Here is a 13565-nt window from a genome sequence, read left to right on the forward strand (position 1 = left end):
GGGAAACGCACTGTAAAAGAAAGCCTTCTCACGAGTTCAATCACACTTCTCGAACTCGCAAGAAGGTTTTCTTTTACAGCATGTTTCCCTGGACACAACATCAAGGAAAGCAACGGAGCTTGAAAGGTAAGACCTGCGTCCCGCTTCTCACCCACCCCATCTGCCACCCTCAAATTGCATCCCTAAAGGGGGCAGGTGGCTAAGCAAGGGGCAGGAGCCCTGCCATGCCATGCCCGGCGAGGGGGTTGAAGAAGAGACAGCAAGGGGAGTCACATCTCGTTCCACACATCTTGCTTCTCCCCCACCCCACCTGCCACCCCTCTCAATAAAGAGACGGTGGGGAAGAGAAGCAGCCAGGCTGCTGTTGCCATTGGGGTGGGGTGGGACGTGTTGGCACAAAGGGAGGGGAGGGCATGTCTCCCCCCTCCAGCCTCGCCTCCTCAACTCATTTTGGTTGCACAGCAAGCAACCAGAGGAAATGGCGGGACCGGCTCCACATGTGTGTAAGTAGTTGGTGGGGGAGGGCTTATTTTTTTGAGAGGGGTTTATATTATCGCATGTGCTGAAAAGACCGATTGGGTTTATTATCCGAACATGTCTTATTTTCGAGGAAACGCAGTAGAATCTGAAAGACCAAGTTAGGGGCAGATAATGATGGAGAAAATCTATCTGGTTGCTAAGAGTCAACACTGAACTGACAGCATTTAATCAATCAGTCAATTGAAAATAAAATCCTACAAAAGGACCTCTTTGCATAAGTGGGAAATGTTTTTTTTTTCTTCTGTACTATACTGGCTTGTTATAACATATCGAATAAAAATCTAAACAATAAGATACGAGCTGCAATGGAAAAACTGCAGTGGAAGATTATACATTGCTGGCACTTGACTCCATTTAGATTGGCACACATATATCAGACTTTTTTTCCAATTGTTGGTGAGGTTGTCCAAAAAGTGGCTTCAATTTCAATTGTGATATTCATTCGATAAAGGTATGCTCTTATGGCATAACATTTTTGTAGAATTAAGTATTGCTATTAAATAAACAATCAAATGCTTTCCAGATTTAAATTTACTGCATTTATTTACAAGACCATGTCTCACGCTTAAAAATTAGCTTATTTATCTATTTAACTTTAGCAGATAAAATAATAATTGCCCAACATTGAAAATCTCTTAACAGTTAAGATGTGGATTAACAAATCCAGTTCAATTGCTAATTTACAAAAAAAATCATAGGCATTATTAAAATAATAAAACATCAGAAGCAGGATCCACAATTCTATCAGGATTGGATGGGTTTTATAGTTTATTTCAAAAGCAATAGGGCAGGCTATAATGTGATAACTTTTATGGTAAATTTGTATATCTACAGTACCTAACTCTTTACTTTTAAATAGATTTTAAAAATATTTTCTATATATCTTATATCTATGCATCTTGGATTTATGTTATTTTGTTACTTGATAATGTTTGATAATCATAGTTCAGTAAAATATATATACAAAAATAATGAGATATTTACTGAGTTGACTTCTTATTTACTGTAACAGTAAATTCCACATTTGCATTGTGCTAATATTTTAACTCCCTTATAACCCTATTTCTTAAACTTACAGAGTTCAACTGCTCGGATGGACCATGAAACATCCAGTGTTATGAGTTCTAATAGTAATTACTCTGTTCCTCGAAGACTCACAAGTCATTTGGGTACCAAGGTAACCAAAGTTTTCTGTAGATTTGCTAATTCTCCATTTTATAATTAAAATATATTTTACATCTGCATTGACCTATCTCAATTTATAATCAGTAATGGATGCTCTAGTCCAGCGGTCTGGTGGTCCGTGGACCACTGGTGGTCCGCGAGAAAATTTGGTGGTCCGCAGAAAAATTATTTGCATTTTTTTATATTGCACTAAATCAGGGGTCGACAAACTACAGCCCCTGGGACAGATATGTGCAATGAATGTTTGTGTTGCTGCAGAGAGACTCCCCCTTCAGGGTCTTTTTGTGCGGGTTGGAGGGGGGCAGAAATTCCAACTTGGGGTCTGCTTCAGCCTCCTGGTACAGGGCTTTCGACAAAGGCTGGAGGGAAGTGCCACTGGTGGTGAAGAGCCAAAGGGTTTTGTTCCAATGGGATTGCATCATGGCCTGGAACTGGCTGACCATCTCAGCCCGCTGAGCCTTCAGGCGCCAGTACCTGGCCCTGCACACCCTCAGGTCTTCCCTCAGCTTGGAAAGCCTATGCTTGTAATCCTCAGTGAGGTGCTTCTGCTGAGCCTCCTTCTCAGATCCAATTTCAACTGAGCCAGCTGTTTCGCCAACTCTTTCTCGGGGTGGCTGCTTAGCTTCAACAACTGCTTCCTGTTGGGGCCCTGAGGAGCCTGGGCCAGCAGGTGAGGAGTGGCTGGGAGGGGAGTAGCGAGTAGAGGCCGGCGAGGCACCCCTTGACATGAGTGATATTGAGTTGGCCACGCCTACTCAGTCACATGACCACCTAGCCACCACCCCCCACCCCACCCAGCCAGTCATTAGGCAGATCATATTAGTGGTCCACAGGATTTAAAATTATGAATTTAGTGATCCCTGAGGTCTGAAAGCTTGGTGATCCCTGCTCTAGTCCCATTCTGCTTTGTGAATTCAGAGAAATAGGTGTGAAAATGAAGAGTATCTATTTGGAGATAAATGGACTCTTTTTTTTTTTTTAAACTATGAAAGAGATTTTAATAGATGGAATAGTCTGCTGCTCTGGGATATTTTAATAATTTATATGGATGCTTTTAAACAATTGTAATCCTACTTTTAAAAATGCACTGTTTTGTGTTTAGTAATGATTTATAACATTCATACAATTCGGGGTTTTAAGATTATTGAAGCAGTCATTTAATAGATACAGAAAAATACAAAAAGCTGAATAGTTGAAAAAACACTTTAGGCTGAAATTCAGGGTGAAATGTATAGACAGAGGCATAGAGTTCAACTTTTATTATAATTAAGCAACCTGAAGATGGCCGTAATTAATATATAACTCCAAAAATGCATACCTGGTATATAGAGTTAGTGGTCAATATTATTTTTAATAGCTATTTTCAGGTCTAACAGTATCTATAACACAATTTTAATATACATCCTAAAAGAAGTTGAGTGAGTCATCAGATTATGCATATGCTCTGTTAATGCTGGTACCATCAAGGGCAAGCTGATACCATCCAGATGTTTTAGATTTCAATTTACTTAAGTGTTTGCTATGTAAAATTTGCATATTCTACTATAGTCAGTGTAATTAAATTTGCAGTTCTGCACAGCTGTAAGATTTAAACCTGTTACGTGCACTGTGCTTACTAATATATTCTCATCCTAAAGTTACTCAGTTGCCATCCCTAATTGTTGGGGGGGAGGGGGTCCCTTGGTAGAGTTTCATCCTAAAATGATACAGTTAAAAGAGCCCAGTCTCCAGACTCCAGTTCCCTGTTTGGTGCAGGAATTAATAGTCTCTCAGTAGATGGCTATTTAGTCTGCTTTTAACATATACAATAAAAGACAATCCACCATTTCTCGTCTTATGTGATGGTACTATCAGGTTACTTTTACTACTTCGAATTCAATGTTTTTTTGTTGCCAAAATGCATTTTTGGATGAAATATCTTGATCTTCTGCGTAGTGTCCTTCAAGAAATTTGAAGAAGGCTATCTTGCATTATTCCCAGTTCCTTCAGTATTTCTTTATTGTGCCAAGTTTCTAAACTCTCTGATTGCCCTCGTTGCTTTTCTCTAAACTTGTTCCATTTTATTTGAGTCTTCAAAGTGTGATAGCCAGGACTGAACACACATTCAAGGAGGGAGCTGACTTATAGAAAAAAAGATGAAATGTTTTCTATCATTTGTATTTGCATTTTTGATAACCACATTACACTGCTGATTCATATTCAGTTTTCAATCAACAATATTACAAAACCTTTTTTACAATGTTATCAAGTCTGAGACTATATTCTCTATCCTATATCTGTCCATTTGAATTTTGTTTCCTAAATGAAATGTTTTGTTTTTGATTCTGTTCAGTTGCATTATTATTACCAGCCCATTTAACTGATCTGTTAAGACAGAATTTTTGTTCTGTCTTCTACTATACCCGTGATGGCGAACCTATGGAACGCGTGCCACAGGTGGCACACAGCGCCCTCTCTGTGGGCATGCGAGCCGTTGCCCCAGTTCAGCTCTGCTGCACATGTACGTGCACCTCCCACCAGCCAGCCAGTCGTCAGGTCACTGCCGCACATGCAGGGGGGGCAGAGCACAGAGGCAGAGCCATGCATGCATGCGCAGGGCACATGCACATGCGGAGGGGCTCATGCAGGGGCCATGCACAGGACCACATGCAAATTCGCATACATGCTTTGGGCACTCGGTCCTGAAAAGGTTAGCCATCACTGTACTATACTGATGTAATGATATGTGGAAAGACCTTGGGAGACCTCATGCCAGGATCAACAGTAAACAGCCCAACCAAAGAACCTCTAAGACCACCCCAGGACAAGCCACTAGAATATATACTGAGAGCAAATCCCACTCCTTACTAGCATTGATGATGTTATCTAGTTTGGGTAATGAAACATCTGCAAAAAAAACAGGCTCAGTGTGCACCAAGGACCATTTATAAATCAGTCTGGTTATCATCTGCTCTAGAATTTTTCCAGGTATTAATATCAGACATTATGATCTGTGTTCCCCAGATAAAGACAAATTTGCCCACCTCACTTTTGCCACTTTACCATAACTTCAGGATTTTTCAAAACTAATTACGGTATAAAACTTCAGCCAGAACCACTTTTGCAAATATATGGCCAGGCTTTAGTAAGAGAAAGTTGACTGGCCAACTTTGTGCAAGCTAGTTTGTCTGTGTATAAAGAAGAATAGTGGGTGATAATGTACTTTTGATTCTTTGGTATCAAAAGCCTTATGAGTCTTATTTCTATCACATAATGAGAAAGCATATGACTGTGGCAAATTTGTACCACTGGCTATTCCTAGGGTCTTTTCCCTCATGGCAGAGTTAATGTGCATTCTCCAGTATTATATATATGTAGCAGAGGAGGTTGCAGGGTGAAACAGGAAGGAATAACTTTCCGGCTGCATCCTGGCCCACATGCTGCCCTACCAACCTGTCAGCCTGGATATTTTTGGACAGAGTTTTAGCTGTCTTCCAAAAGATTGATAAATAGGTTCTCTGATCTTCCTGGCACTCGGGCTAAAAGGGGAAAGTGGCAGAATGCTTTTGATCTCACCCAGCTCATAAATATAACAAAACAATAGATGCTGCCAGGGAGTGGCAGTGCTGTAGTGAGTGATTAATTGACAATCAAAATTATTGCATCGATAATTGCAAAATGACATTAGCACAGGAAAATTAATGAAAACAGTAGAAATGTTTCATGCTTCATCTCCCATTAAGATCCTGGACCGAATAGATTCAGACTCTGAATTGAAAGAGCAGGACACGACTGGTACTGATCTCCACGATTTGGAACCAGCAGTCTTTCAGATATCTTCACATGTGTTCAAAGGAGTAGACAAGCAGGGCCAGATTAAGGCCAACTGATGCCTTAAGCAAAGCCTAACAGTGGTGCCTCTTGGCTCTTTCATTGATTCACTGACAAGACATTAAAATTTCATAAGTGCTGAAAACTAAAATTGAATGTGGCAATGAAAGAATTTAGATCATGGTAGCTAGGAGGAAAAAACTCTGGTCCCCCCTTAATTAATAAGCATTAATCACATGCTTATTTTGCTTAATGTTTAATCCAAGGGTAGGGATAAGGTCAGGTAATCAGTTACTGGTACAGAAGCGTGGCAGCAGGCTTAATCACCTGACCTAGAACCTGAGCAGGAAAAGATCCTCAGCCTTCACACAAATATCAAGTGAGTAGAACAGAAATGTTCAGCGAGGTTTCTTAAAAGAAAGGCAGGACTCAGGAAGATAGATGTGCCTGACTCAGAGCTATAAAAGAGCTTTGGCGTCAGACTACTGTTACCAAACATCTTTCTGGTCTCAGAGATGCCCACCTGAACATGTTCTGATTCCCTGGTTGACCTTTGGACTGGCGCAAGACTATAGAGTGAACTCTGATTCCTGGATTGTAAGATTTGTCTGCATGAAACAGTAAAGCTTGTTCAGTTTTCTTGAGTTCTTTCATTCCTGCACTATAGTGAAATATATAGTTGCCATAAAGAGCTCAAAGTCTAACTTTCTGCACTTGTATTTGCTGACACAGGAGAGCAAGCAGCTCCTGCAGCCCAAGCAATAATGGCTGTGGAAGGCAGTACCCAGTGACTGGACAGGAGTGCGGAAATATTTCCAGAAGCCTCAAGCAGCCAATAAGACTTCCAGAAATGCTAGCCATTGGGGATTTCTTTTGTTCATCTAGATTTATGTTGAGAGATTATGAAAAATGTTACTTTAAAAGTATAGCTGTATCTTCATTTTGGGGTTGGTATAAAAAAAAGGCTGTGTAGTGAGGATATTCTAAAAATGGATAATGGGACATATTTGTCTCATAGGGGGACACGAGGATAATCCTCTTAGTCTACAGGAACTGTCATTGCAAATGTGCATGTAAATTTGTTTCTGTTTTGTCACACATACCATTAAAAAACGTTATTTAATAGAAATACAGCTTCAATTCTTCACAATTCTGAAGTCATCATCTTTGTTTATCCAATAATTTGTGAAGTTGGGTTTGGTGATACCCCAAAAGACTGTAAAAAGGAATTTAATAGATTTGAACATTGGGTCTTTTCCAACAAAATGCAATTCAGTTGTGAGAAACGTAGCGTTCTCCATTTAAGTAGGAAAAAATAAGTTGTACAGATATCAGATAACTAATAGCTGGCTCAGCAATAGTACTTACAAAAAGGATCTGGATATCCTGATAGACCACAGATTAAGCATGAGCCAGCAGTTTTCTGTAACTTTCAAATAAACCAATTAAAAGTTGGATTAGATAATGGGAAGTGATACTTCCAATCTCTGCTGGAGTGGTCAGAACACACCTTTAGTGTTATATCCAGTATTGATTACCACAATACAAAAAAAATGCTGAGGTATTAAGAAGGTTAGAGGCTTGAGACTGAATCCTACAGAGAACAGTTAAAAGAACTGGCAATATTTAGCCTAAAGAAAAGAGCAGAAAACATGAATTCAGTCCTCCAATACTTGAAAGCAAGACAGCCAAGAAGATACAGATGTATTTTCCAAAAGGTAGGACCAGAACCAATGGTCGTACTTGGGAGAGATAAACTTGAAATAACATGGAATTTCCCGACTGTTAATGCTATTAAGTAGTGGAACATTCTGGCTCATGGAATCTTGGGTGCTCCATCATCAATCCAAGCTTGGACAGCCATTTGTCTGCAATGGTCTGAACATTCTTGTCCTTGGCAGGGGGCTGGACTAGAAGATTTCTAGGAATCTTCTAACCTTTGTCTCTGGTTTTTCCAATAATGCAAAATGTAATATTAACAAATCTAACCTTATTTTGTAATTTTGTTTTTAAAAGCAAGCTCTATACATGCAATATAGTGTAATTTTTACTTAACAATGAATTCTTTATTCTTATCCATCTGAACCATGTATCCTGTGGGAAAATTTTTATTTCAGATGCTTTTGAAATATTTTAGAACCATGATATATTTTCAAAAGGCCAACTAGCTTTTATTAATACATTTCAATCCAAATTAATTTTTTTTTATTTATTTGAATGTTTTATCCCAACTTTATTATTATTTATAAATAACTCAAGGCAACTAATTTCCCTATTATTCCTTCCTCCTCCTATTTTCCACACTATAACAATCCTGTGAGGTGGATTAGGCTGAGAGAGAGTGATTAGCCCAAAGTTAAAGCCCGGCTTTTTATGCCTAAAATGGGACTAGAAGCACTAGACCCAAAGGTGCTTCGTTCAAAAGGCAACTGGACTTTCTTTGTTTTTCCTTGAAGACATTTCCTTTCTCATCCAAGAAGCTTCTTCATGAACTGAAGAAGCTTCTTGGATGAAAAGCAGAATGTCTTCAAGGAAAAACAAAGAAAATCTAGTTGTTTCTTGAAAAAAGCACCTTTAGGACAATCATGACCTGGATGACTGATAGACACAAGCGCTAGACCAACTTGGCTGTCTTATTTGTAATATGTAAAAACTATCAAGTTTTAACATCTAACATACTTTTCAATACTTATTTCAGTTTTATAAAAAAGCTAATTATTATGCCTGTCATGATACTGTTAATATTGTTAAATGGTATAATATCTGATTATTGCCAAATTAATAGTTTGAGTTGAATGCTAATGCATAATTATTTTGGACTGCTTTGTTTACCCACATAAATTATTACTACTCAACTGTGCTCTGCCTTTAGCTTTTTAAGTAAGTTTTATTTTGGAACATAAACATGTTACCTTAAGTTACGTTACCTTATGTTACCTTACGTCACGTTACATTACATCCATCTCTGCCTCTGTGTGGGTATAAATAATAATTATATGTAAATTACTCATATACCACATATAAGTGGAGTCACCCTAGAATATTCATTTTAGTATATCCCATCCACATTAACTGTACATAACGGTGTTTTAAAACTATTTGCTTTGCAGGTTGAAATGGTGTATTCACTGCTGTCAATGTTGGGCACTCATGATAAAGATGATATGTCACGAACATTGCTAGCCATGTCTAGCTCCCAGGATAGCTGCATAGCTATGCGCCAGTCTGGATGTCTTCCTCTTCTCATTCAACTTTTGCATGGCAATGATAAAGACTCTGTGTTGTTGGGCAACTCTCGTGGAAGTAAAGAGGCTCGTGCCAGAGCCAGTGCAGCACTACATAATATCATTCATTCCCAGCCTGATGATAAACGAGGCAGACGAGAAATACGTGTTCTCCATCTTCTAGAACAAATCCGAGCTTACTGTGAAACTTGTTGGGAATGGCAGGAAGCACATGATCAGGGCATGGACCAAGATAAAAATCCAAGTATGTTGGTTGCAATTCAGGTTTCAAAACCTTTGTGAAGTATTCTTTGGTGTTAACAGCTTTGAACTCTGGCTATTTGTGGAATATTTTTTCCAAGCAGGCTGTTCGAAATACAAGGTGCAAATGGGAATGGGAAAATTTATCTATTTTAGGTCATGTCATTTTTGTTATAAAGTATATATTTCTGTATTGATTGGGAATTTTAACTCCTAAAATTTATTTACTAAATTTCTAATACTTCAGCATAAGGTGAAGTATGAAATCACTTGTAATAATTAAATTTTTAGTTATATGGTAATTATATCAGTTTGCAATGACTGACTTCTTCAAACATTCCTTTGCACAGAGCAACAGATAATATATTTAAAAAACAACATTAGTAATGTTTAGATATAATCCAAAAGATGTCCAAATCACTATAATTTTTAGTGATTTCTTGTTACTTTTTTGAACTAGTATTTGTAGAGGAGAGTTGTGTTAGTCTGTGGTGTTGCAGTTCGTGAAAGTATATACCTTTTAATAAAATACATTAGATGGAAAAGGTGCTGCCAAACTTCTTCTGATATACTAGCCTCTGAAATTCCATATATGATATGAAAACAAAGATATAATAATTAAGATCAGTTATTACACCAATTGCAGCTCTTCATATCTAAGGACTATGGAGTTCCCAATGATGCCTCAAATATTTTGAACTCAAAGCATTCCAAATTTGAAACATCCTGTTTCAATTTTAATATAGGCCTTTCAAGTCTGAAGCAATCTGTGAAAAATGAAAAATGGTGACATAGTCATAGATACCACTAAACATAGAGAGTTCGTAGGATTGCATAACAGTTTATCTTGGAAACACATGGAAAGCGGCCAGTTTCATGATTTACATAGAGCATTCCAGGAATGTAAGGAAGTTACTTTGTAATTATTATAATATCCAAATATTTTGTGTTGAGCAGCCCTTATCCATCTGTTCATTAGTATCTTTTCTAACCCTCTTTTAATAGTTTAACTGGTTCTCAGTTTTCATACTACTGTCAGCAGTGTAGTTTTACATTACAGGTATCCTTCACATACGATCACAATGGAGCCCCAAATTTTTGTTGTTAAGTTAGTTTTACCACATTTTATAACCTTGCTTGCCACAGTTGTTAGGTGAATCATTACAGTTGCTAACTTGGTAACACGGTTGTTAAGTGAATCTGGCTTCCCCATTGACTTTGCTTGTCAAAATGTCACAAAAGGTGATCATATGATCCTTTAACCATCATAAATATTAGCCAGTTGCCAGGTGTCTGTTTTTTTATCACATAACAAGGATGCTGCAACAGTCATAAGTGTGAAAAACTGTCTTTAATCCCTTTTTTCGGTGCCATTGTAATTTCAAACAGTCACCAAATGAATAGTTGTAAGTTGACTACTTGTAAATTGAAGTTACATGGATGTGATTATGAGTGCCAGGCCCTGTTGACCTTTGGCAATAGGAATCACGTTCATTGACAGCAACTTTGGAAGTGCTATAACTGATTGGTTATTCTTTCTGATGCAAAACTGGCAGACTTCAATTTTTTTTCCATTGCAAATGCTTAGAGAAGTATATCTGTTTGACTGCATTTGTTTAATAAATTGTTTAACAGTGTAACTTAAAAGGTTTTGTTGCATTCTTCAACTGATACATTAAATGAAAATGATTTTTTTTGTTCTGACATAGTGCCAGCTCCAGTTGACCATCAGATCTGTCCTGCAGTATGTGTTTTAATGAAGCTTTCATTTGATGAAGAGCATAGGCATGCAATGAATGAACTTGGTAAGAAAAAAATGACATTGCAGAAAAGTAAAACTTTGTCCTTAATATACAGTTGTTAGAAGGAGGTTAGGGCATTCTTTTGCAGGGAGCAGATATATAAGTTAATTGATTGTTTCCAAATCCACATTAAATCAATGTTGTTATTAGGTTTATTCGGAGTATTGAATACACTTTTTAAAATTCCTTATTATGTGAAAACATACTAGTGAAAATGGGGAAATACTGACAGTACAGTAAAACACCCATAAGGGGAGAAATATAAATCAGAATGTATCTGGTGCTCTGGCAGTTTCAGTTTGCTCTGACACATGCACCAAAAAAAGAAAAAGTGCAATTGTTTTGAGTTTCCACGTTTAAAAATATAAAATGCAGGAGTAATTTAAGTTAGTAATTTAATTACTATGGTATTAGAAAAAGACTCAAAATGAAGCTAAATGATGATTTTATTTTAAAAAAGCAAGAAATGCAACTTGATAACTTTAGTTAGTATTTAGAAGGAAAAATAACTGAATTCTCAGAGTTTTTTAGGATCCAGTTTTGAATAGCTCCATCTGGTGTTTTTCATGTTATCCATAAAATAAAGGAAGCTAGCCAAAAGAAAGATTCCAAAATCTATATTAGAATTATGCCAACACAGAGGTCATACAAATATACCTACACTTGCAGAGATAGACACCTACACACATAGAGGCTCTTCTACCAATTTAATTCAACTGTTATATTATCTATTATTTTATTTATATATACTTACTTACTTACTTAATTATTAAATTATCTTGCTTCACTGTCAGTTTCAGCCCAAAGGTTGTACATGCATACATCAATAACCAGCAGGAATTTCCAGAACAGCCACTGAACTTGTTCATAGCCCAATTCCCTTGCTTCATATTTACATTTTACATATGTATGAATGAATGAAAATTTATATAGTCGCCCAACTCACACTCAATGACTCCTGGTGGCTTAAAAAGATAAAATTTGGAGTTTGGGGCGTACAGGAAAATTTGGAACATTCAATAAAATTTGAAATTTAGAGCATACAAGACATTAATTCATTCTAAATTTTAAATAAATCATCAAACCCTACAAAATAATATTCATTAGAGTTTCCATTAAATCAATAAATAGAAACTGACCATATATCTCTAATCCAGGATTATAAAGCTAAGAATGTGCTCTTTCCAAGAGTGATTAGTTTTATTTATCTTGTATACAATAAAGCCATAATAATAATTTTTGTTTTTTCTTTCTTTTTATGTATTAACGCTTTTAAGAAAGGAATTTTGGAGAATAAATATGCCAATATTTATTCTCCAAAATAGAAATATTTACCAAAATATTTCTAACAAATCTTTCAATTATTTTAATAGGGGGTTTACAAGCCATTGCAGAATTGCTACAGGTAGATTGTGAAATGTATGGGCTTACTAATGACCATTATAGTGTCACATTAAGACGATATGCTGGAATGGCTCTGACAAATTTAACTTTTGGAGATGTAGCCAATAAGGTAGGTTTAATCTCTTTGGATTTATTTCTGTTTATTGTAATAGATGTTTATTGTAATAGATGCTGTTGTACAGATTGATTCTTGCTATTTTAAGTCTTGTTGTAAACTCTGAATCTAGGTGCCATCTGAATCGTATCATCAGCAGTTTTCTTCTTGTGTGAACTAATTATGAGCTAAGATCCAGTTCTTTTTGTTTCATCTTATTCATGTAGCTCTGCATTAATTAAAATTGTCTTTTTAATAAAAAGATTATGCTCTTACTCTTGTTCTATGCAATGAATGTTGATCTATAATTATATGTGTTATTTTTGCTTATCCATGAATTATTTTAATTTATATTTGGAAGTGTGCTTGCTTTATTGTGATTTTTTGAGATGTTTATTTCAGATTCTCTCCTCTCTCCTCCCCCCCCCATTATTTGGGGGGATCTTCTCCCTTTTGGTACTCAATTAAATTTGGGGGTTCTCAGCTAAGATGTTCTCTTAAACCTAGAAAAAAACTGCTTCTAACTTATTATGTTTGTCGTTCTCATTTGTTTATTACTGTAGTTTTATGAGAAGCTGTTAGTGGACTAAGTGCAAAAATAGAGAAAAGAATTCTATTTTGAATATCCATTAGATAATTTATCCTCAACTGCCAACATACATCTAATTACCTGTTTCATAAAATTTCTCTCTCTTTCAAATAGGCTACTTTGTGTTCTATGAAGGGTTGCATGAGAGCTTTAGTAGCACAGTTAAAATCTGAAAGTGAAGATTTGCAGCAGGTAAACTTCATTGCTCGGGTATTCTGTTTCTATATATTTATAACTTTCATGCAACATTTCTTTTTTCTTTCTTTTGTATACTGTAATCTGCTATCTGGATCTTATGGTTTTTCAAAAGTTTTCCCTTTTTATTTTATTATTCTGTAATTTTTCAATTAGTATATTGAGTGACATAATTTTTCTGAATTTGCTTTTGAGGAAAAAAAAACAATTGATATGACCAGGGACAACTTTAAGGAGCTACACAGTCATTAAATTGATTAATGGAACAAACCAAGCATTAAATGTTTTTTGCCCTTTGTTTTATTACAACATTTGATTTTTTAAGAAATTCTAAATGAATGTTGAGTTGAACTAATTCATAATGTCTGAAAGTCCATCAAATAAGATAATTTGCTATAAGCAAACTGTCTATATTAAGGATTTTATATTGATGCAATTTATTTTCTTATCCTGAGAAATAT

General features: G+C 36.3%; 1 protein-coding gene across 13 annotated transcripts in view; it reads left to right on the forward strand.

Annotated features, from left to right (window-relative positions):
• The window catches only part of APC (APC regulator of Wnt signaling pathway), an 88463-nt gene that overhangs the window by 62465 nt on the left and 12433 nt on the right, over window positions 1-13565 (forward strand). For all 13 annotated transcript variants that reach the window (XM_034432757.3, XM_034432758.3, XM_087885981.1 and 10 more), the window contains 5 exons: window positions 1619-1717; window positions 8646-9024; window positions 10730-10825; window positions 12196-12335; window positions 13024-13101. In XM_034432757.3, coding sequence (XP_034288648.2) covers window positions 1619-1717; window positions 8646-9024; window positions 10730-10825; window positions 12196-12335; window positions 13024-13101 — 792 coding nt within the window. The remainder of the gene's footprint in view (window positions 1-1618; window positions 1718-8645; window positions 9025-10729; window positions 10826-12195; window positions 12336-13023; window positions 13102-13565) is intronic.

The sequence above is a fragment of the Pantherophis guttatus genome, chromosome 2, assembly GCF_059756535.1.
Source record: "Pantherophis guttatus breed Tessera chromosome 2, ASM5975653v1, whole genome shotgun sequence".
NCBI lineage: Eukaryota > Metazoa > Chordata > Lepidosauria > Squamata > Colubridae > Pantherophis > Pantherophis guttatus.